The 23,275-nt window shown below is 50.5% G+C and overlaps 2 protein-coding genes across 3 annotated transcripts in view; one reads left to right on the top strand and one right to left on the bottom strand.

Annotated features, from left to right (window-relative positions):
* Acot11 (acyl-CoA thioesterase 11) overlaps nt 1-10,739 on the top strand; it is a 57,689-nt gene extending 46,950 nt beyond the window's left edge. For both annotated transcript variants that reach the window (XM_021160095.2, XM_021160094.2), the window contains exons 11-16: nt 1,077-1,143; nt 1,425-1,508; nt 2,274-2,404; nt 5,309-5,440; nt 5,934-6,060; nt 6,845-10,739. In XM_021160095.2, coding sequence (XP_021015754.1) covers nt 1,077-1,143; nt 1,425-1,508; nt 2,274-2,404; nt 5,309-5,440; nt 5,934-6,060; nt 6,845-7,000 — 697 coding nt within the window. In that variant the 3' untranslated portion in view covers nt 7,001-10,739. The remainder of the gene's footprint in view (nt 1-1,076; nt 1,144-1,424; nt 1,509-2,273; nt 2,405-5,308; nt 5,441-5,933; nt 6,061-6,844) is intronic.
* Nucleotides 2,289-21,886, bottom strand: Fam151a (family with sequence similarity 151 member A). Its single transcript, XM_021160092.2, has 9 exons — nt 21,707-21,886; nt 20,176-20,322; nt 13,016-13,168; nt 11,930-12,089; nt 9,591-9,815; nt 9,093-9,232; nt 8,200-8,343; nt 7,065-7,791; nt 2,289-2,369 (listed from the first exon to the last, which is right to left on the bottom strand). The coding sequence occupies exons 1-9, from the start codon at nt 21,831-21,833 to the stop codon at nt 2,354-2,356; spliced, it is 1,839 nt and encodes a 612-aa protein (XP_021015751.2). The 5' UTR covers nt 21,834-21,886; the 3' UTR covers nt 2,289-2,353.
* Between the last annotated feature and the right edge of the window lie 1,389 nt (nt 21,887-23,275).

Below are 23,275 nucleotides of genomic sequence, written 5' to 3'. Positions count from 1 at the left end.
CTTATTTATTTTATGTATATGAGTACACTTTAGCTGTCTTCAGACACACCAGAAGAGGATGTCAGATCTCATTATGGATGGTTGTGAGCCACCATGTGGTTGCTGGGGATTGAACTCAGGACCTCTGGAAGAACAGCTAGTTTTAACCGCTGAGTCATCTTTCCAGCCCTCTCATTCTCCTTTTTAAATTTTATTTTATTTTTGAGTCATGATCTGACACTGTAGCCCTGTAACCTAGGCTGGGCTGGAACTCTCTAAGTAGCTCAGGCTGGTCTTGAACTCTTGGGATTCCTCTGCCTCAGTCATCTGGATTGGCCCTTTGCATCTGCATAGTCCTGAGTCAGCATCTTACGGCCCTTCTAGACACCAGGACACTGAGGACAGAAGGTAGATCTCTTGTCTTCAGGAAACACAGTTGAGTGAGATCTACTGTTGGTCCTGGCTTAGTCTGGGTGATTTCCGCCCATTTACTCTGAGTGCTGTTTGTATGGCCATGAAAGGGTCAAATCTTTGCACTGAGGAGAGTGAAGTAGAGGATTGACATAAATTCAAGGCCAGCCTGGCCTACATAGAGATACCCATCCCAACCAAAATGAATCAATTAAAACAAAGCCCAGAAAGGTCTAGAGCATAGACCCAATGGCTCAAGACATGTATAGTGGTGTGTCTGAACTGGCGGTAAAGCACCTCGTAGACTGTAGCATGCTGTAGATGAGCCAGGCTCACACGTCATTATTAATAAGGAACACCTACATTTCTGGGACATTTACATACGCTAAGCACTGTGTTCCTTGCAAAGCCCCTTGGATGTAGAGACAACATGGATTCCATTCCAAAGAGAACACTGAGGCGTGGCATGAGGACGAGCCTGAGCTTGTCCCTTTTCCTCTTCAGTCCCCTGTGCACTTCCCAGAATGCTAGCTGATCTGTTCTCAGCTGCTGTGTTTTCTGTACCCGTGTGCCCAATGCCCTGCCAGGCAGAGTCTCCAACCCCACTGAGCTTGCACTGGCCTGGCAATGATGTTTGCCAAACACAGTGACCTCTGAGAGACCCAGGTTGTCCTCTTCCCTCTCAGGAAATACCTTGTGTCCTGTAAGCAGGCGGAAGTGGCCCTGTCTGTCCCCTGGGACCCTAGCAACCAGGTAAGCCTCTTGGTTTCAAAGCCCACTGGGCCCTTTTGCATCCTTTGGTCAGAAAAGTTTTGGAAGAAAGTTTGCCCGTCCAGGGCCATGGAGAGCTCTGTGCCTTGCTCCGAGATGGCTGTTCATGACATTCATGGGTGTCCCTTGTTTTTGCAAGAGGGTGTAGTTGCTCGGGACTGTGTAGGGCCTTTCCCAAAGCCCAGCTCCTCTCCCCATATCTGCATAGCCCCACCCGGGGACCCCTGGGACAGGAGAAAGTAGCATTTGTACACTCTTCTCAGGTATACCTGAGCTACTACAACGTGTCCTCTCTGAAGACGCTCATGGCCAAGGACAACTGGGTGCTGTCCGTGGAGATCAGCGAGGTAACCCACCCACCTTTCTTTTCCTTACAAGCATCAAAGGCAGTATCAGCAAGGTCATGAAGCCACCCAATTTTAGGAACTGTCTCCAAGGCACTGAGTGAAGCCCCTGATTCTTTTCTTCCTGCCTGCCACCTTCCCCAGATGCTTTGCACAGGCCCCTTCTTCCCCACTTTCTCCTTTGACTCCATGCAGAGCAGATCACTGCAGGGGTGGGACGGGGGCATTTTGCCTCTCTTGCCTGTTCCTTGGACAGGTCATCTCCCCACTTGTCACATTAGGGAGTTGGACATTAGCAAGTTGGATGAAGCCAAGCTCTGCCACCTCAGTTACTGCTTCTTTTGTTTTATAATTATTTTTATGTGTGTAGTGTTTTACTTGCATGCATGTCTGTGCTCCACAGGTATGTCTAGTACTTAGGGAAGCCAGAAGAGGGTGTCAGATACCCTAGATTGGAGTTACAGATATCTTTAAGCTGCCATGTGGATGCTGGGTATTGAACCCCAGTCCTCTGGAAGAGAAGCCAGTGCTCTTAACCTCTGAGCCATCTCTCCAGCTCTGACTACTGCTTCTTACAGCGGTGCTTTCGGTCTGTCCGGTCTGTCCGTACTGAGCTCTGTGAGAGGTCCATTTTCACGGGGTTGTGGCAAGGACATTCAGTCACTTCTTCAGTCAGCCAGCCAGTCAGTGGCAGCCCTGACTTCCAGCAGACAGACTCCACCGGCAGCAGTCTGGGGATGTGGCAAGGCCGTTCTCTGTGCTCCGCAGGTCCGCCTGTACATCCTAGAAGAGGACTTCCTCTCCTTTCACTTAGAGATGGTGGTGAATGTGGATGCCGCCCAGGTCTTTCAGCTGCTGTCAGACCTGCGCAGGAGACCAGAGTGGGACAAGCATTACCGGTGAGGGGCCAGTGCTGGGAGAAAGGTGGGGGATTGCCTGCTGATGCTAAGCATATCCCACAATGCTTTGCTCCCACTGGCCTTCAGCTGGGGTGGGTCTGGCTATAGAGTATAGTCAGTCCTGTGTTATGTGGCAAAGTCATGGGTATGTTGAAGCCCTAGGGAAGAGACTAAGCCTGGAACTGAACGTGGAGGCCTGGGTTTAAGTCTTGTTTCTGCTCTAGATAGTTTGACATTGGTCAGGCCGTTTCTGACCTGGGCCTCTGTTTGTGCCTTTTAAAAATATTTTATGAATATGGATATTTTGCCTGTCTGTGCAGCACATATGTGTCTGGCGCTCATGGGAACCAGAAGAAAGCATCCGTAAAGATGATTTTGAGCTACCATGTGGGTGCTGGGAATTGAACCCAGGTCCTCTTAAAAAAAATAAAAAATAAAAAAACAGCCCGTGCTCTTAACCTGTAAGCCATCTCTTCAGCCCTCACAACTCTTTTTTGTTTGTTTGTTTAAAGACTAATTTATTATATGTAAGTACACTGCTGTCTTCAGACACCCCAGAAGAGGGCATCAGATCTCATTACTGATGGTTGTGAGCCATCATGTGGTTGTTGGGATTTGAACTCATGACCTTTGCTTTGGAAGAGCAGTTGGTGCTCTTAACTGCTGAGCCATCTCTCCAACCCAGCCCTCCCAACTCTTAAGAAGGGTATTAGGGGGTGAGCAGGTCATAAGTGCGCAGCAGTCAGTGTTCTTAACCACTGAGCCACCTGCCAAGGCTCTACTCGTGTGTGTGTGTGTGTGTGTGTGTGTGTGTGTAAGTACAGATGTCTGTAGAGGCCAGAGGCTGAGTCTATAGGCAGTTGTGACCCACTAGACAAGGTGCTGGGAATTAAACTCTGAACTCAGCAGGCATGGTGGCAAAGTGCCCTACCCATTGAGTCCACTTGTGGGGCTGGGAAAGTTAATGCTTAAAGTGGTGTTTGTTCAGCATCCTCAAAGTCATCTGTTCTGCCGGTGTCATGGCTCAGTCAGAGCCTGTATTACAAGAGCTTCCCTAGGAGGCTAGACGGGAAGTCAGTGAGCTGCGTATCACCTGCTCCTTCTTTGAGTCTGCCTTCAGCAGAGTGAGCATAGCCATTCATAGCCCGGCTTCCTGCCTAAGCTTTCTTTGCAGCCATGCTTGTGCAGTGTTGGGGAGACGGCTTAGTAGGTAAAGCGCTTGCACACAAGTGTGAGAACTTGAACCCAAGTTGGGAGGGCTGAAGAGATGGCTTACAAGCCATCTAAAGCTGGACATGTAGCTCATGCCTGCAATCCCAGTACTCTTTCTGTGAGATGGGGGACAGGAGACTCCCTAGAACTGCTAGGGAAAAGTTAGTCTGGCGCACACACACAGGTAAATAGCAATGACATACCTGAGGTTGTTATCAACAGTGCACTATTAGGTGAATACCTGCACTCAAACACTCATACTTGTGCACGCGCGCGCACATGCACACACAACCACACACACATAGAGCAAGAGATCAAGCAAGTGGCAAGAAAGAAAAGGAAAGAATGAACTGTGTTGCTCTAAAATGCTGTGCATGGGTAACCCAGACCTGCTAGCAGGGTATTCTAGAACTGAGAGGTGATCAGTGGTGGCTGGGCAGAGGAGCTGGGAAAGATGGGCTGCTGTGGACCAAACCAAAGTTCACTGAGGGTCAGTGACATAGGCTAGAGACCCCAGCACACTCCCCTAGGTCTGCACAGCCAGCCTGTTCCCTAGCCAGCCTTTGTGCAGCAGAGGGATAGGGGGATGTGTGGCCATGTCCTCATGTGACTGCCCTTGTGTCTGTGGGTACCAATGTCAGTTGATGCCTGTATACCTGAACAGATGTGTGAGTATGCCTGGTCTTGTGTTGTCTTTGTTACCCATCAGGCTGAACACCCCAGCCCTGTTTCCTCATGAACTCTGTAGCCCAGAGTGGGTTAACCCCCAGCCTTAGCTCCTCTATTTAGTGAGGATGCTAAGACTGCCCACAGCACAGGGATGCTGAGTGAGATTCCAGGATAGCACCTGAAACACACTGGGAACTCATTAGACAGTATGGACAACTACTGAATCCTTGAACAGCTACTTGGGGTGTGTGTGCACCTGCAGATCTGTGAGTTCAGTGCTGTCTGTGTACATATGCTCACATATGTCTTTCTCCATTGCTGTCATAAAATACCCTGACAAAAGCAACTGAAGGGAGAATGGGTTCACTCTGGCTCACAGTTCCAAGTACTGTCCACTGCGGTGGGGGAGGTCAAGGCAGCAGAAGCTTGAAGCACTTGTTCATACTGCATCCACAGTAACATAACAGAGGGGCGTGAATGCATGCTAGTGCCCAGCTCATAGTCTCCACTTTCCCTGTCAGGTAATGGTGCTGCCCACAGTTCAGATGGGCCTCCCTCTGCCAATTAACAAGATAATCTCCTACAGGCATACCCAGAGACCCATTTCCCAGATGATTCTGCATTCTGTCAAGTTGACAGTTAATACTTTATCAGTTTGCACACTTGTATTGGCTTGAGTATATGTCAGTGTGCTCTGTGTGTGTGTGTGTGTGTGTGTACCTAGGATGAGTGTCTCTGTATATGCTTATATGTGTATGTGCCTGTGTATCTGCTCTGGTGCACTGTGTGTGTGTGTGTGTGTGTGTGTGTATGTTGTGTGTATAGACAAACACATGCATACATTCATGCATACACATATGCTGGAGGGTCCCCATCCTTCCCTGGCTCTGCTGAGCTGTGTAGAGGTAAGGAACCCATTCCAGGGCTGCTCAGAGGCTGCAGTCTGCCGGAGCCTGGCAGAGCTGCTCCCCATAGAGAGAGAGCTGCTGTGGCTCCTGAGCCCTGACTTCAGCCTCCCCACAGGAGTGTGGAGCTGGTGCAGCAAGTGGATGAGGATGATGCCATCTACCACGTCATCAGCCCCCCCCTGAGCGGTAACACCAAGCCCCAGGACTTTGTGATCCTGGCCTCTAGGCGGAAGCCTTGTGACAATGGGTGAGTGCCTGCTCTCTGAGGGGTGCAGTCGAAGTGGGGAGGCCTCTTCTCCCTCTCCTGGGAGGAGCAGCAACATGGAGGCCAGAGCTCTGCTGCCCACTGGTGGTTGGACTCAGAACCCACCAGCTATTTCTAGGCGCCATTGGGAGTTCATCATGACAGCAAGGCCACAAACTGCTCCTGAAAGCAAGGGCGACTGTGGCATTTGTTGCCACAGACACGGGTACCTTTCCCATGGGTATCCCTTGGTCTCTGCCCTCTGGAAGCTTGTGGCTGTTAACTGAGACATGGGTGTAGCCAGGATAGACTGCATCTCTTTTTCTGGAGACAAAGGCCAGAAGAATGAAAATCCCAAGGTACACAGGTCCATGGGTTCACAGGGAGCCTGAACCTGATGCTGCTAACGCAGATGTCCCCTTCCTACAGCTGACCCCCAGCAAGGCATCCTCCTCTGGGTGATCTCTGATCCCTTCTGACTCTGTCTCTCCTCCAGGGACCCCTATGTCATTGCCCTGAGGTCGGTCACGCTGCCCACGCACCATGAGACACCAGAATACCAACGTGGGGAGACTCTCTGTTCAGGCTTCTGTCTGTGGCGTGAGGGGGACCAGATGACTAAGGTAAGGCGTGATGTCCCCTCTACACTTCCACTTATGGGTAAACTGAACTCTACACTGTACAGCTGGGCCCTTCCAGACCCAAACCCCCATGACCTCCCAGACTTTGCAGTCTGAAAGGAGCTCGTCCTTGAGATTGAGTGTAGTCAGAGAGCAAGCTGCTACTGGGGCTTGGGAAAAGCTCTGGACACACTACAGAAAGCCCAGCTCTGATCTAAAATTCTGCCATTGTTTGTTTAACATGTCTCCCTTTTCGTCTGGGAGGGCTTTATGTGGCTTTGAGGGCATAGAAAGCTCAGCAGGGGAGTCAGAGTTCATTGGAAAGGTAGAGCAGAGCTGGGGGCAGGTATGCTGCAGTTCCCCTGGCATGCAGCCTTTCCCCTGGCATGCAGCCTTGCCCAGGTGCTGACTCGGCCAGCATTGCTAAGGACCTACACAAAGGACATAGTCCAAGGCTTATGTCTACCATGTTTCTGTGACACCCCACCCTCCCAGCACTGTTATAAAGTGGATTCAGGTGTAGGTATTAGAGTCGATTCCTGTCCCCTGGGGCCACCTAGTCAGCAGGGAGGTGTACAGTGACCTTATGGTTTGCTGTGATGGGAAGTCAGAGTTGAAGTTCCCTGTGTATCTGGGGGAACCTATCAAAAGAGGCCAAGTCTACCACTTGGGTTTTCTAACTGATCAAGATACAAGGTTGTACCTGTACCTTCCCCAGAAGGCAAGCAAGGCTGCTGACTCTCACCTCCCCATTATGCCTCCTTGAACTTGACTTCCTGTCCTGCAGGTTTCTTACTACAACCAGGCCACCCCTGGCTTTCTCAACTATGTGACCACCAATGTGTCCGGCCTGTCCTCAGAATTCTACAACACTTTCAAGGCTTGTGAGAGTTTCCTGTTGGACAACCGGAATGACCTAGCTCCCAGCCTCCAGACCCTCTAGACACCACCCCATGCTGCCCCAGGTTTTACACAGTGCGTGGAACAAAGCAGAGACATTTATTCACCTTGACTCCCCAGGGAAGCCTTCCATACTAGATGGTCCAGTCCTACTGGATGGCCGGTTGCTGTTCACATCTGCCTGCAAGTCTTTCCAGTACTCCTGGGATATCCTGTAATAGACTCGGGTCCTGTCCATGGCCCTGGCCGCCCACAATCCAGCCCACAAATCCACATGGCTGTTCCCAGCAGTGCTGTGGTACACTGTGACAGTGGCTCTAGGGGAGGAGGCCAGGAGCCTGGCCACAGTGTTGGCTGGACTCTGACCCAGTGGCCCAGCCTGCAGCTGGAAGGACACAGGTTGCCGGAGTCCCTGACACAGCTCCAGCATATCTGTGACCATCTGCTCCTGATAACCATTGTTCAGCATCTCTTTGGGCCAGCCCGGTGCCACAGTCACATGGGGGAAGACTTCAGCCACAGCTGTGAGCAGCTCTCTGCCAGCTATGTGGCCAGGGACCACAAAACTACCATGTGAGACTGTGGACCCCACCCACACAGGCCAGGGCAGATGGCCAAGGGTAGAAAGGTATGCTAACGTGGCCAGGGATGGCCGGAGAGCTGCGGGTTCCACTATGTTCACATGGATGCCCCAGCGCCTGGGGTGAACAGCCAGACGCAGCAGACACGACTCCAGTGTCAGAGCAGGGCCACCTGGGGTGTGTAGGATGGGTACAGGGTTCCCAGCCTCAGGTTCCTGGAGGCCAATGTCCATCAGGATCATGCCTTCTCTGTCTGGAAGAGGCAACAGTTTGGAGATCCTGTCATCATGGGATGTCAGTGTTTTTTGTTAAAGGGGACAGACATGGGGATAGACCAAAAGGCACCAGCCATTCTTGAGTATGCCAGCCCCATCCCAGGCTCCAAGTGCTGTGACTGGTGACTCTTAGGCAGGCATGACAAATTGCTGGCCTCCGTTCTTGGCCTTCCTAATCACTCCCCACTCCTCTAGTCACAGTGTGGCTGAGGACTCAAGGCTGTGAAGACCAGGAGTTCTGCTCTTGACATTATTCCTCCCACTTTGTATCCAGTGTGTGGCTTATTGTGTTGCCATGGTAACAGAGAATCAAGTTACCCACCCAAGCAAATGACAGACCCGTGGGTGAGGGTAGCCAGGAGCTTTAGAGCTGCAGGCAGACTCACCAGGAACAGTAATGGCTGCTCTTCTCCCACTGCCGTTCACTTCCAGAACCAGCCACTCTACCTCCAGACCATCACCCTTGGGCTGCTGGAGAAGAGGGATCAGGCTGCCACCTGTGTAGTAGGTTCGCTTCCGGGTGGTGTTCACTGTGGGACCCAAAATTGCCAAAGTGAGGGGACCACTCTCCACAAATTGCCTTGTGTATGCACTGGCGCTCCCACATCCTAAGCCCTGTGGCTGTCAGTTCTCCCTTTTGGGTAGATTGGAAGTCATTGTCTCATGGCCTGACATTCAACAGAGTTTACTGGGCCAGAAACCAAACAGAGCTAGAGATTGGGGGGGGGGGGCTCCAAAGCTTGTCTCCACCCTTTCCCAGGCACAACTCCCTCAATAGGAGTGGAATCTGATGTGACTCCTTGGGATGACTTAAGTGTAGAGGTGCCCCTAGACACAGGGTCAAGAGAACAGGGGTTTGCATAGTGGCATTTGGCTCATGAACTAGTGGGCACGTAAGAGGGCTGTGCTTGAGACACTAGTGCCAAAGGTGAACGGTGCTGTGGAAGCCAGGGCACGCAAGTGCGTGTGTGTGTGTGTGTGTGTGTGTGTGTGTGTGTATGTGTGACTTGGCTAGGTTGTGATCAGATTGCACTCCTACAAAATCCTTGTGGTTTTGGACTTCCATTGCCCTCTCTATCAACCAGACTCCTGTTCTGAGGACATCGCTTGGATAACATAATATCCCAGGGGCAGAAGACAAATTCTCAGAATAGTTCCTGTCTCCTGTTCCACGCAGAATTTCCCCCATCTAGACCACCCTTTCTCTGCTTCCATGCCCACCCAAGGCTGCCCTGAGCAGAACACAGCCCACACCTCCCCTCCCAGGCTCCCTTCTTACAGGCCAACTGCTTAAACTGTGACAAGACAGGCTCAAAGAGGTCATAGTAGATTTGGTGAGCAGCACTGTTGTCCCGGATGAAGAGGAGATCTTCTACTGACACGGGGTCTGAGGCACCCTGCCACAGAGTCAGGCTGTACCTGGAACCAGAGAGCTGACTCAGGGCCCGCCTGACTCTTGGCTCTACTTGTGCGCTCAGAACTGAATGCCAGCTGAGCCCAGGAGTGGAGCATCTGTTCTCTAGATTCCCACCAGAGGATGATGGAGAGCGGAGGTTCAGAGGGCAGGAGGATGTGCACCCCTGGGATGTCTGTTTCTGAGTTACCCACCAATGGAAGCAGTGACCAGCCTGTCCCCAGAGGAGTACAAGCCAGAGGCCAAGCATAGGAGGTTGTTAGGCCAGTGGGACTGGGACAAGATGATCTTTAGGACCCCTCTTGACGTGTTCATCTTGGGGCAGAGCCCAGCATAGGTTTGGGACCAGTAGAGGGGTTTCACCTCTCAGATTGGCTCAGAAGCCAGCTGAAGTGGGGCCAAGCAGCCCGTGTCATGACAGCTCTCACTGGGAAGGTGACCTTCTGTGGCAGTGCTCGGACCAGCTCCTGCATTGTTTCCACCATGGCTTGGGTATATGTGCTGTTTGGCAACTGAGGCACATAAAGAGTGGTAAAGCCTGGAGAAATGGTGGCCTTTGGATATTTCTCCTGGACAAGGGCCAGAAACCTGCAGAGAGAGACCAGAGCAGAGATACCCATCTTTCCCTTCTTGTAGGCTCTTGCCACAGTGACAGGGAACAGCCAGGCCTATTGAGACTCAGCTTGGAGATTGACATCAGAGCCCTAAAGAGCAGCAGTGGTTTGCGCATCCTCCTGCTGATATCACCACCCTGTGCAGTCAGAGAGGTCTGGGCTCCGGTCTCTACTCTGCATCTGGTGATCACTTCAACCCGATTGTCAAAGATAGTGACTGTCAGGGCAGGGCCTTTTAAACATCCCCACATCAACAGAGGGGCTTGAGTGAGACTTGTAAGGTGTGCAGACCTGCATGCTGACAGCTGGCTTCGAGTCTCCAAAGTTTCAGATTCCTAATTTTTTTTCCATATGAGAAGAGTCTGTGCCACATGTCTATAATCTCAGCACTTGGGGGGCAGGAAGCAGGAGGTTCAGGGCTTCCTTCATCCCCAGCTACATAGCAAGTGCAGGGCTAGCCTAGGCTACATGAAACTGCCACAAAGCAATACATTGAAAAGAATTATTTGAATTTTGTTCTGATGCAAATTTTCAATAGGAAATTAATGCCACCTACTGCCCAGCCCCCAGATACACATAACTCAGCATCGTGAGGAGAGAATCCTTGTTTGTCTTGGGCCCTAGCCTACATTTTCCAAATATAACTCATTTTGAGAATCAGTAAATGTTGACCGGGCAGATGGAGGTGTCTGCAGAGCACAAAACTCGAGGATGGAAAGACCTGTGGGAACCTTTGCTCTGCCATTTTGTAGACTTAGACAGGCCATTCATTTAACCTTTCAAAGATAGTTTCTATACTTACAAGATGAATATGACTAGTTGCTACCTCATTCTCTTAAGAGTTCAGCTGTATTCTGCAAATAAAATGCTTGAAACCGTGCCTGGGGTACAGTAACCACTCAACAGCATGTTTCTGTCATTGTGAATTTTCACATGGGGAGAAAAAAAAATATCCTAGCCTGTCAGGGGCTGGGTCTTTTGGAGAACTGGAGGGGCGGGGGAGCCATCGCTTTATAACTTTCTAGCAGGCCAAGTCCTGTGCGTGTCACTGGGGAGACAGGATGTGGTCACAATGGAGCAAGGGTAACTAACACGTAATTCGGCAGGAATGGTCCAACTGAGTCAGGCATGAGGAGGCCTGGTCTTCAGGAATCTGGGGTGCTAGAGACACTTCTGGAAGTGGCAGGGACTGGGGAAAGACACAAGTGTGTGTGTGTGTGGGGGGGGGGAATTCAGAATGCTGGTGTACACCAAGTGTAGCAGAGATGGGGACAAAGGATCAAGAGTTCAAGTCCAGCAGGAACCGCATGCATGCAGAGTTCAAGGCTGTGTAGGGCTACATGAAAACTTGTCTCATCCTCTCCCCAACAAAAGAGGTAAACAAAGCAAAAAACAACCACCACCAACAACCACCACCACAACAAAACCAAGAAATAGTAGTGGCCTAAAACTGTAAATCTGGTACCAGGAGACAAAAGCTAGAGGATCCCCACAAGGATGAGGCCAGCATGATCTACATAAACCGTGTCTAAAAAACATATAAAGGAATGGGAGAGATGGCTCAGAGGTTAAGAGCACTGGCTGTTCTTCCAAGGACCCAGGTTCAATTCTCAGCATCCACATGGCAGCTCACAGCTCTCCGTGACTCCACTTTCAGGGATCCAACACCCTCACACAGACATACATACAGGCAAAACCCACTAATGTCCATAAAATAAATAAATCATTAAATACACACTCATAAAGGGGGCAGGCATCCAAGCTAGGAGGGAACAGTGCATACAAATGCAGAAGTGGTTGGTGAGAAGGCTCAGCAGGTAAAAGGTGCTTGCCACTGAGACCGATAACCTGAGTTCAAGCCCCGGGACCCACGTGCTGAGAAGAGAAAACCAAGTCCTTAATCTCTGACTTCCACACTATCACGGCAGCACACAGGCGGCATCAATACCCAAAACAAAACGAACAGGCTCAGAGGTGAGGTCTCACGGTGCGACTGGCAAATGCCACAAAGGTCCCCCAAGGTCCCTTTTTATGCTCAGGGCTGACAGAAGAGGGCTGGACTCAGCTGGGGAGAGGATGAACACTTACTGGGTAGCATTGATCTCAATTGAGATGGGCACATTGGGGCCCCTCAGGATGTCAGCATTGATCCACACTGGTCTCCGAATCCTGCCAGCCTCAGTCAGCTGCCGAAGGAGGTCCAGGGAGGGGCCTACAGCCTTGAGACTCTTGAAGTCCAGTTTGATGCCTGCAGGAAAGGGGTGAGGACCGGGGAACTGGACTTGCTCAGGAGAAAGAGCAGGGAAGGGCAGGGAGGGTCTTGGGAAGGAGTGGGAAGAGGGGGGCAGATGGAGATGGGCTGCAGGGGACAGCTCTGAGGCGAGAGAGCCAACACTGAGAAGAAGGCCTCCCCCTTTTCATCCCAGATGGGCAGAAGTAAAAGCTAGTTGAAGGCATGGGCTGGTACAGGGAGACTCAGACATAGAAAAGGCCTTCAGTTTCTGGACCCCTGAACCACAACAGCCTGTGAGAAGTCCAGTAGGCCCCCAAGAAGGGATGTCCGAGAGGTTGACTAGATAGAAAAGGGACCCAGTGCGAATGAATGCCCATCTTAACTGTGGAGACAAGAGATGACGCTTTCAAGGTAGAGATCCTGAAAGCCAAGTCAGGCTAAGGGGAGCCATGGAGGGAGGGTTAAACAGCAGAGTCATGGGTGTGTGTGGCAGTTAGATGAGGCTGCACCTGTGGAAAATGATGTGGCTGTGACCGGAGTTACAGCCGGGAGGGGCAGCTACTGGGCAGATGAGGAAGATGAGGGAGCATGTGGTTTAGGGCAAGGTGGGCAAGGCCTAGACCCAGACTGGAAAGGGGAGTTGGAGGGAGCAGGGTTTGTCTCAGAACACAGTTCTGCTGACCCACGAGGGACATTTTGACCCTGTCTGCCTCTTTGCAGTTTATTTGCAATTTCATGTCCCTGCTTCATCTGTGGGTTCTGGAGAGAACACACAGGTCACACTTCCTCTTGTCTGCCTCACTTAACTCCCCCTGAGCCTGAGTAATGGAAGTCTGGGAAGTGGGCAGCTCAGGGTGGGCTCTGGCTTCACTTCACCCTAGAGAAAGACCTTAAGGGCAGAGGTCTGAGAAACCAGTAGGGCTGGGAGAGGGGTGACTTACCCTTCTGAGATGAGGCCAGTACAGCTTCCAGCCACTCCTGCAGGGTGTTGTCACTGTAGATGGCTGGAGGGTGGGCCATAATGGGCACCTTGGTCTCATTGGCTGTGTTGAACCCTTCTACAGTGACATCGGCTTCTAAGACCATGACATCGCCTATTTATAAGAGGCAAAATTCAATGAGCACTCTATAAAAGTACCTATTTTATCTATTTGTTGTGTGTCTGCTCACGCACTGTGACTTGTGGGTAGGCACTCAAAGCACCAGGCTTGGTGATACTTGCCTTAACCTGATGAGCCAGACAGAGGCCTCTCAATCAGTATTTTTTAAAAAAGATTTATTTATTTTATGTATATGAGTACACTGTAGCTCTACAGAGGGTTGTGAGCTTTCACGTGGTTGTTTGGATTTGAATTTAGGACCTCTACTCGCTCTGGCCCAAAAATGTATTTACTACTACTACTACTACTACTACTAAGTACACTATTGCTGTCTGGTGTCTAAGACATACCAGAAGAGGGCATCAGATCTCATGTGGTTGCTGGGATTTGAACTCAGAACCTTCAGAAGAGCAGTCAGTGCTCTTACTCACTGAGCCATCTGGCCAGCCCCAGTTATTCTTTTTTGTTTGTTTTTGTTTTTGAGACAGGGTCTCTCTGTATAGCCCTGGCTGTCCTGGAACTCACTTTGTAGACCAGGCTGGCCTCGAACTCAGAAATCTGCCTGCCTCTGCCTCCCAAGTGCTGGGATTAAAGGCGTGCGCCACCATGGCCGGCCTCTTTTTTTTTTTTAATGAATCTCTGGCTGGTCTGAAATTCTTATTTAGCCCAGACTGGCCTCAAATTCAGAGATTTCCTCTGACTTCTGAGTGGGAGGCGTCAGACCTGATCTGCCTTAGTTTACTGATTACGTTTTTATCTCTGTGAATAGAATTTGAGTCAGGCCATTACTGAAAGCCACTACTGCCAGCTTACTGTCCAGGATGGCCTTGGCTGGTGCTCCCTGCCTATACTATTCTACTGCCTGTGTCCTCAGTAGCAACTAAAGCAATATTTTTATCAGCTAACTTCACACAGTTATTTCAGGTGAACCCTTGGGTGTTTAGTTGAAATGGAACTCAAACCTTTGGCACCCAACATGTACAACCAACATGTGAAATTGTAGGTTTAATCTCAGGTGCTCTCCAGTTAGGCTAGTCCTCCATCCTGGGGCCTTGGCTGAAACCATCTCTTTGTAAGGGGACACAGCTCTTCTGAGTCCTCCTCCACGGTAGTGGAGCTGGCTAACACCTGAAGCACTTTAGAGATGAACAAGGGCAAAGGAAAGACAGCATTGGTGTGCTGGTTTACACCCGTGTCCAAGCGTTATAGATGGCAAGGCAGATCTTGCTATAAGTTTGAGGCCCATCGGGGGTCTATAGCAAGTTCAAGGTCTCCCTGGGCCAAATACTGAGCTCTTGTCTAAAAAATAAACACAACAAACTCATGACCAACAGCCCAGGCCCTGGGAAGTGAGACGGCTCATCTAGTGTCTGAGAATTTTTAAAATGTGTTTTATGTGCTTAAATGACTTCCTACATGTATGTACATGAGCCACCTGTGTACTGTGATGCTGGCAGAAGACAGAGAGAGCATCCGATCCCCTGCAACTGGAATGATAGACAGCTTCGAGCTGCCCTGTGGGTGCTGGAAACTGAACCCAGGCCCTCTGCAAAAGCAGCAAACGCTGAGACTTTTCTCCAGCTCTCGTGCCTGAGAATTTGATCAGGTTTCAAATTCAGGTGCTGGATTTTTAAGAGGGAGAATGAAGTCAAACATAGGCTGTTGCTGGCGCTGCTTTCGTTTGTTTCTTGGGACAGTCTTACTCTACTGCTCTGGCTAGCCTGGAACATACTGTGTAGTAGTCTAGTCTGGCCTCAAACTCATGAGCAGTCCACCCGCCTCTGTCTCTACTTTCCAAGTTCTGGGATTGTATGCACCAACCTGCCCAGCATCTGCTGCTTTTGAGATGACCTTGTTTTGTGGTCCAGGCTGGCCTGGAACTTGGCTCTCCATCTTATCCCTGCACCAGCCAATATTTTCTATGATTCTCAAAATGAGTTATATTTGGAAAATGTAGGCTAGGGCCCAAGACAAACAAGGATTCTCTCCTCAGGGTACTGAGTTATATATCTGGGGGCCAGGCAGTGGGTGACATTAATTTCCTATTGAAAATTTGCATCAGAACAAAATTCAAATAATTCTTTTCAATGTATTGTTTTGAGACAGTTTCACGTAGCCTGGGCTAGCCCTGCATTTGCTATGTAGCTGGGGATGAAGGAAACCCTGATCTTCCTCCCCCCTGACCCCTCCACTTCCCCTTACCCCCTCCTGAGCCAAGTGCTGGGATTACAGACATGTGGCACATAGTCTGTGTCTTGAAATTGGAACTACTGTCCTCATTGGTGAGAGGGGACAAGACCCAGGCTTAGAATGCCACCAGGGACCTCAAACCCATTGTGAGCCCTGAAGATTCACAGATGTTATGAAATGAACTTTATTTTTTGTGATTCAAACACAAAGTTGTCATTTTCTTTTTCTAAGACAGGGTTTCTCTGTGTAGTCCTCACTGCCCTGGAGCTCACTCTATAGACCAGTCTGGCCTTGAACCTCCTGAGCGCTGGAATTAAAGGTATGCACCACCACCACCGCTCTGTCCAAAGATATTTTTTAAAGGTTTTTTTTTTTTTAAAGATTTATTTACACTGTAGCTGACTTCAGATGCACCAGAAGAGGGCGTCAGATCTTATTATGGGGTGGTTGTGAGCCACTGTCTTAGTCAGGGTTTCTATTCCTGCACAAACATCATGACCAAGAAGCAAGTTGGGGAGGAAAGGGTTTATTCAGCTTACACTTCCATGCTGCTGTTCATCACCAAAGGAAGTCAGGACTGGAACTCAGACAGGTCAGGGAGCAGGAGCTGATACAGAGGCCATGGAGGGATGTTCTTTACTGGCTTGCCTCTCCTGGCTTGCTCAGCCTACTCTCTTATAGAACCCAAGACTACCAGCCCAGGGATGGTCCCACCCACAAGGGGCCTTTCCCCCTTGATCACTAATTGAGAAAATGCCTTACAGTTGGATCTCATGGAGGCATTTCCTCAACTGAAGCTCCTTTCTCTGTGATAACTCCAGCTGTGTCAAGTTGACACAAAAATAGCCAGTACAGCCACCATGTGGTTTCTGGGATTTGAACTCAGGACCTTTGGAAGAACAGTCAGTGCTCTTACCCACTGAGCCATCTCGCCAGCCCTTAAAGGTGTTTTTAAATCTACTTTTATGTGTATGAGTGTTTTGTCTGCATGTATATATGAGTCATGCGTGTGCCTAGTGCCTCCAGAGGCCAGAGGGCATTGGATCCCCTGGAACTGGAGTAACATACAAGTATGAGTCATCTTGTGAGTGTTGGGAATCCAACCCTGGTTTCCTGTGCAAGAGCAGCAAGGGTGCTTAACCCGAGACATCTCTCCAGCTTTTATAAACTTCTTCTTACTTTTGCCTAATTGGGCAACAGTGGATAGAGACCATGGGTTTGGGGCACAGAGAATCTAGGCTCGAGAGGGGTACCTTGAAGATACTGGTGTGGCTCAAACTAGGTGTGGTAGCACACATCAGTAATCCTGGCACTTGGAACCTGGGGGCAGGGCGATTAGAGTTCAATGCTAGGCCAGGTGTGGTGGTGCATGCCTTTGATCCCAGCACTTGGGAGGCAGAAGCAGGTGGATCTATGTGAGTTCAAGGCCAGACTGGTTTATAGTGAGTTCCAGGATAGCCAGGGCTACGAGAGAAACACACACACACACACACACACACACACACACACACCATTAACCAAACAATAACCACCACCACCACCTCCACCACCACCACCACCACCGAGGAGTTCAATGCTAGCCTATTAAAGAATGGGGGCTGCTAGGGGTGTAAAACTCACTGGTGGAGAGCTTGCCTAGCCTACATTAAGGCCTTGGAATTTACCTCCAACATTGCCAAAATAAGACCATTTCAAGCGGGGCATGGTTTATGCCTGTCATCCTAGCAGGGACACTGCCATTGCTTCATACGTGGGACAGAAATGGTGCTCGCACCTGACTGTTTTCCCTGAGGTGGCTTCTTCCCTGCCATGTCTTCCTGGAAGGTCCTTTCCTTTAATACTAAACATTGTGGACTTTTCAGGGGCTGGACCTGGGGGCTGACCGAGGAAGTGAGGGGGGCTTGGATCCTCAGGATGGCGCCCCGCAGAGGGCAGGAAGCATGCAGCTGCTAAGCTCTCCACTCACCCACCACTGAGTCTCGTGAGTGTGGTGGTTGGGTGTGCAGACTCCAAATCCGCACACCTGAAAGCTGTGTGACACAAACCTCTGTGCTTCTTTCCTCATCTGTGAGAATTAAATAGTAATGTACCCAAGTTAGGCATTGACTAAGTGTTAATTATTATTTACACTTACCGAGGGTAACCCAGGACCATCTGCTGTCTCAACACAATTACTAGTAATGATCTTGTTTGTATAATCAAGCATGCCCCAGCTTGAATGACAAATGGCTACCATCAGCTCAGAAGGGGAAGCCACTTGCCTGGAATCAATGCTGGCACACCCCCACCCCCTATCTTTTAGCCCAGGCTAGTCTGGAGCTTGCTACCTGACCCAGAATGACCTTGAAGTCTTTATCACCCTTTCTCGACCTCCCCGGTGCTGGGATTACATGTGTGCCTCACCATGCCTGGCCAGAATCATGCCAAGGTAAAATGTGAACTTTCTGCGCTGCCTCCAGGTCTGTACTCTGCCCCCTGACTCCCCATCCCAGTCTTTCTCTGGACATCCAGTCTAGTCCACCCTAACTCTGCCAGCTCCCTCAGAGGCCTTCCCCAGGGGCCTGACAACAAGGAAACTGGGCCCCTCTGCTAAGGGTGAGCATTTCTGTTCCTTGATACAGTAGTGCATACCCCTGGTGAATCCTCCTTGTTCCAGTGTGCTCTGGGTGAAACTCCGTGGTGGGTTCTCTTGGCATCCCCTGAGGCCTTACGACCTGGCTCCCTTGTCAGGGTAAAGGGTTTTCTGTTCTCCAGTTATGGTGTGTGTGTGTGTGTGTGTGTGTGTTGGGTGGAAGCTCACCCTTCTCCAGTGAGAAATTCTCAGCATGCAGAGAAAAAGGGAAAAAGTCTTTAATTAGTGTGCATCTGTAGCCTTTAGCTGTTGCTTAAATAGGCCCAGGCCTGGTCAGAAAGATTTCGTAGCTCATATAGCAACAGGCACTGTCATCATCTTGTCTTTGTGACCATTGACTATCTTTCATCCCTACTCCAGAGTGTACTGGCTATTTATTTTTTCTTTCTTTCTTTCTTTTACAATTTTATTTATTTATTTTTATCTATATGAGTACACCATTGCTCTCTTCAGACACACCAGAAGAGGGCATCAGATCTCATTACAGCTGGTTATGAGCCACCATGTGGTTGCTGGGAATTGAACTCAGGACCTCTGACAGAACAGTCAGTGCCCTTAACCGCTGAGCCATCTCTCCAGCCCCTGGCTGGTTTTGTGTGTCAACCTGACACAGACAGGAGTTATCACAGAGAAAGGAGCCTGCATGAGGAAATGCCTCCATGAGATCCAGCTGTAAGGCATTTTCTCAATTAGTGATCAAGGGGGAAAGGCCCCTTGTGGGTGGGACCATCTCTGGGCTGGTAGTCTTGGTTCTATAAGAGAGCAGGTTGAGCAAGCCAGGGGAAGCAAGCCAGTAAAGAACATCCCTCCGTGGCCTCTGCATCAGCTCCTGCTTCCTGACCTGCTTGAGTTCTACTCCTGACTTCCTTTGGTGATGAACAGCAATGTGGAAGTGCAATCTGAATAAATGCTTTGCTCCCCAACTTGCCTTGGTCATGATGTTTTGTGGGACTAGAAACCCCGACTAAGACACAGAGCTAAGCAAGTTTCTCACAAGCTAAACTTTGCAGGCTCCTGGTTAAGACAGTTTCCTCTTTAGCCAACAGAATTTGCTTTCTGTGCTCTTTTTCCAGAGAAAAGAAGGGGCCAGCAGGTGTGAGAGACAGAAGGGGTAGCTCACCGGTAGCGCTGTTGTTTCAGACAGGAGACATTTCTCTTTCCTGTGTCACCCAGTGTCTCCTGGGTAAGATCGAGAAGCATGGTGGATGTTAAAGCTCGCTATTTCCTTCTCTCCTTCCTTCACTCCTGGCCACCCAGGCTCAGCTGTCAGAAGACACAGCTGAAGTGGTGGTAGCCTGGGGCTCTTCCAGCCTGGCCCGGCCTCTCCCCACTTGCCATGGAAGCCTCCACTCAACCAGTTCTTTCCAGGCCACATGTCAAGCCCGCTGTATGGTGACTTGCCAGAGCAAAATCCATAGCCCATGCCAACCTGGAACTAGTCATCCTCTTGCCTCAGCTTCCTGAGGTCTTGGGTTACAGGTCAGCAAGAAAAATTTCTCTTGAGTGGCAGTTCTCACAACGAGGTCCTAAACACCAGTGGTCCAGGAGCCCTCAGGCCACACCCACAGTGCTGAATAGGGGACCTGCACTTCCTGACGCAACCTCAAGCCAGGGACCATTACCCCAGTCCTCCATGACACTCAACAGCTCTCAAAGAGAGTGTTCCCTATGACCCAACCGAGACACTCAGATCACAGACTTTGGGGCTGTGGGGCTGACCTATGTTGGCCTCACCTCTCTCTGACAGCAGAACCTCGGTCACCTAATTTCTCTGAGCTTCATTCAGTTTTCCTCCCATGAGTGATTCCCACCAACAGGTTGCATGGGTTTGAGGGGACCTCCACGCAGTGCGAGGGTAGTGTGTGCTTGTCACTGACAGGGCCACCATGATTGTTTTGATGCAGACTCTAAGGAGCTGCTCAGGTGTCCTTCACAGCCTTGGCTGTCAAGCTCACATCTCTGGCTTCTTAGTCCTGGAAGTCAAAGGCCTCCTTATAGCAGGGACCATCAGCCCCTGACAGCTCTGTTCCCTCAGGGAGACTGTGGTCTCCCTGGTATATGAAAATACCTGGTATATACCTGGTATATACCTCCCAGGTATATGAAAATAGCCACCACAGAGTTGCCATGACCTCGGTGTCAACTGTCTCCTGACCCCAAGCAGGGTGGCTAGACTTACTGTTCAGGGCAGCTTCCATCTCTTTCTTGCTGTTGGCTGCGTGGTACCAGGTGACCAGCAAGCCATCCCGGTGGCTGATCTGGCCCATGCTCATCAGGTAGTCCAGCATGTCAGCATCAGGACCACAAACCGCATCGTTCTCACAGCCTGGAACAAAGGCCAAGGGGTTGTTACCATCATTGCTTGCTCCAACCCAGAATACTCAGCCATAATCCTATCACCCTGAGTCTAGCACTCAGTCTGGTAGACAGACAGCAGGACCCACAGCCCCTGGTATGGTACGGTACAGGGAGCCTGGCCTGGTGGTGCATGCCTCTGATCCCAGTGAGGCAGGGGATTGGCAGTAGTCTGAGGCGAGCCAGGACTACACACATAGGAAGCTCCAGGTCTTTCATGTGCTTGCTGCAGTATATGTGTATCTGTCATCCCATCACTAGGGTGGGTGAGGCCTGGCAATCAGAAGTTCAATGGTACACAAGGACCTGGGGACCAGCCTTTGATACACGAGTCCTTGTCTCAAAAGTCAGACAAGCAGGTAAGGGCACTTGCCTCCAAGGCTGATGGCCTGAGTTTAATCCTGGAACCCCACATGATGGAAGGAAACTGACTCCCACAAACTATCCTCTCTCATTCTGTCTCTGTCTCTGTCTCTGTCTCTGTCTCTCTCTCTCTCTCTCACACACACACACACACAGAGGGGAGGGTAAAGGAGGAGAGAGGGAGAGAAAGAAAGCCCAGAAGACAGGGAGCTGTGTGGCTTCCTGGGGCACAGAGACCCTCTTGTTGGCTTTGAATCATCAGGAAAGAAAGCACTTGAAAGAGAAGGGGACATTAGGAGGTACTTGGAGGGATGGGTGTACACTTGACAGAAGTGCATAGGTGATTCTGGGCTAAAAGAATGGTGAAGGCTTAGACATGGGAAAGAAGGTTTGTATAAAGGAATGGTCTTACCTGGTCCTCCTGGAGGAAGGAAAGCTATCTCCAGTGGAGGAATTAGGTCTGTGGGGCATGCTACCAGGGGAGTTGTTTAGAAAAAGCTATCTGGCTGCAGAGAGCAGTGGGTGGTTAAGAGCCCACTGGAGACAGAGCCCCTGCAAGGATCTAGGAGAGAGCCCTAGGGTTCTGAAGGCAGTGCTGGTGGGGGACGGAAGGGAAGGGTGGGGAGCAGAGCCCCCCCCAAATCAGGATAGACTCAGGATTGAGGCATAGGTATGGGGGGGGGAGGCTGTCCCTGGAGGGCTAGAAGGCCCTTTATCAAGGAGAGATTGCAGAGACCAGCAGATGTGTAGGAAGAGTGTGAAGGCTGCTCAGAGTGCTTACAAAGTCTCCAAGGAGTGTCCCTCCAAAAGCACAGGAGGTCTCGGCTGAAGGCTAAGATCCGGCGAACAAGGCAAAGTCAAAGGCACCTTCTGCTCTGGTTGACTTGGTAGGGCTGAAGTATCAGAGTAGAGTAGAGCTGGATACATGGGCAGAGCTCAGTGAGGTAAGAAATGAGAAGTTGGTAGGATGGCAGGGAGAGGGGAGGTCCTACCTGGTTGGGTGCCCTGATGCAGGGTTAGGCCTAGGATCAACGAAATGGCCAACACCAGCGTCACAGTGACACTGCCAGCAAGGATCCACTTGGCCTGGCTGCTGGAGCAGCATTTCTTGCAGGACATTGTGACCCTCACTCAAGAGAGCTCCCTTCAGGATCTCACAGTCACCTGAGACTCCCTGCAGCTGAGATCTGGTGGGAGGCTGAGACTGCAGCAGCATTTAACTCAGGTCTGGCCACTCCCACTGCCTGGGTGGAGAGAGCTCAGAAACTCTGCCCTGCTCCCAGCCCTCCTCTTCCCACCCAGGCCGGATCTTATCAGGCTAAGCAGAAAATCCTGCCACCTCCCAAATGAACTTGGGAACGTCCGGGAAGCAGTGGAGGATTGGATACAGCCCCGACCCCTGGTGCAAGGGTAGGAGGCTAAGGAAACCCAGCTGGCCTGGTTTCCTGATGGTCTAGAACAAGCCAATGCATCCGGATGCCCGGGCCTTGTTTTACCCCTGTGTGAAAGGAAGCAACTGAACTTGGCCATCTCTTTATGTCTCAAGCTAGACCTTTCTGCTCTGCTCCAGGGAAGCCCTAGGTCATGAAAGGGTTGGTGACAAGAGCAGATTAGATCTGCCCTGAGGACATGAGTTTCCTTTTATCTGAGATGGTAGCTGATAGACAGGGCTGGGATGGGAGCTGATAGCCCTGAGTGAACCTGTGGGAGTGAGTGCAGGCCACCTCTGAAGCACGGGCAGGACTAAGCTGCTCGCTTAGGCAGAGAAATTCTAGAAGCAATGGAGGAAAGAAGTTAAGGGCTGCCCCTATTTCACAGGCCAGGGAACTTAGAGGAGTCAAAGAGCCAGCTGTGAGAGAGTGTGGAAGATGTTTGTCTTAGAGGTTAGGAGACAGCAGGGTACTGGGTGATGGGTGAGCGGCTCTTTTGGTATTACCAATAACAACAAATGAAATGTAGTTTTCGCTTTAATCTCCCCCATACCCTCACCCCCACCCTCCACCGAGGTTTCTCTGTATAAGAGCCCTGGCTGTCCTGGATTTGCTCTTAGACCAGGCTGGCCTTGAACTCATAGAGATCCACCTCCGTTCTGCCTCCCAAGTGCTGAAATTAAATTAAATATGTGCACCACCCCCACCTGGCCAGATATACTTATGTTTATTGTATGAGATCTGTTTGACACTGGTGTGCCAGTCCCTGTGGAGTTCCTAAGGCTGAATCAGACCCCCAGGAACTGGAGTTATAGGTGGCTATAAGCCACCATGTGGGTGCCGGGAATTGAACCTGGGACCTCTGTAAGAACAGTCACTTAACCACTGAGCTATTTCTTCAGATTCTCATTATATAAAGTCTGTTCTGGAACTCCAATATAGACCACCCTGACTTGAACTTACGGTAAGCCTTTTACTTCAGATTCTCAAGAGCTAGGATGACGGGTGTGAGCCATCATAAACTTACTTCTTCAGGAGGGCCCTTTCTGTTCAGAAGTGTAGATTATGTGGTAGTGATCAGAGTTCAAGGCCATCTTCAGCTACATAGCAACTTTGAGGCTATTCTGGAAA

This window comes from Mus caroli, chromosome 4, assembly GCF_900094665.2.
Source record: "Mus caroli chromosome 4, CAROLI_EIJ_v1.1, whole genome shotgun sequence".
Classification (NCBI taxonomy): Eukaryota; Metazoa; Chordata; class Mammalia; order Rodentia; family Muridae; genus Mus; species Mus caroli.
This window is presented reverse-complemented; position numbering and strand designations above follow the sequence as displayed.

What these genes read in the sequence shown, in the direction of transcription:
- Fam151a (XM_021160092.2), bottom strand. Translation starts at nt 21,833, where the DNA reads ATGTCCTGCAAGAAATGCTGCTCCAGCAGCCAGGCCAAGTGGATCCTT. An exon ending in ATTGAGATCAATGCTACCCA is followed by an intron (nt 9,816 to 11,929) that starts GTAAGTGTTCAT and finishes CTCTCTCTGCAG; the next exon opens with GTTTCTGGCCCTTGTCCAGG. An exon ending in AGCAGCCATTACTGTTCCTG is followed by an intron (nt 7,792 to 8,199) that starts GTGAGTCTGCCT and finishes TGCCTCTTCCAG; the next exon opens with ACAGAGAAGGCATGATCCTG.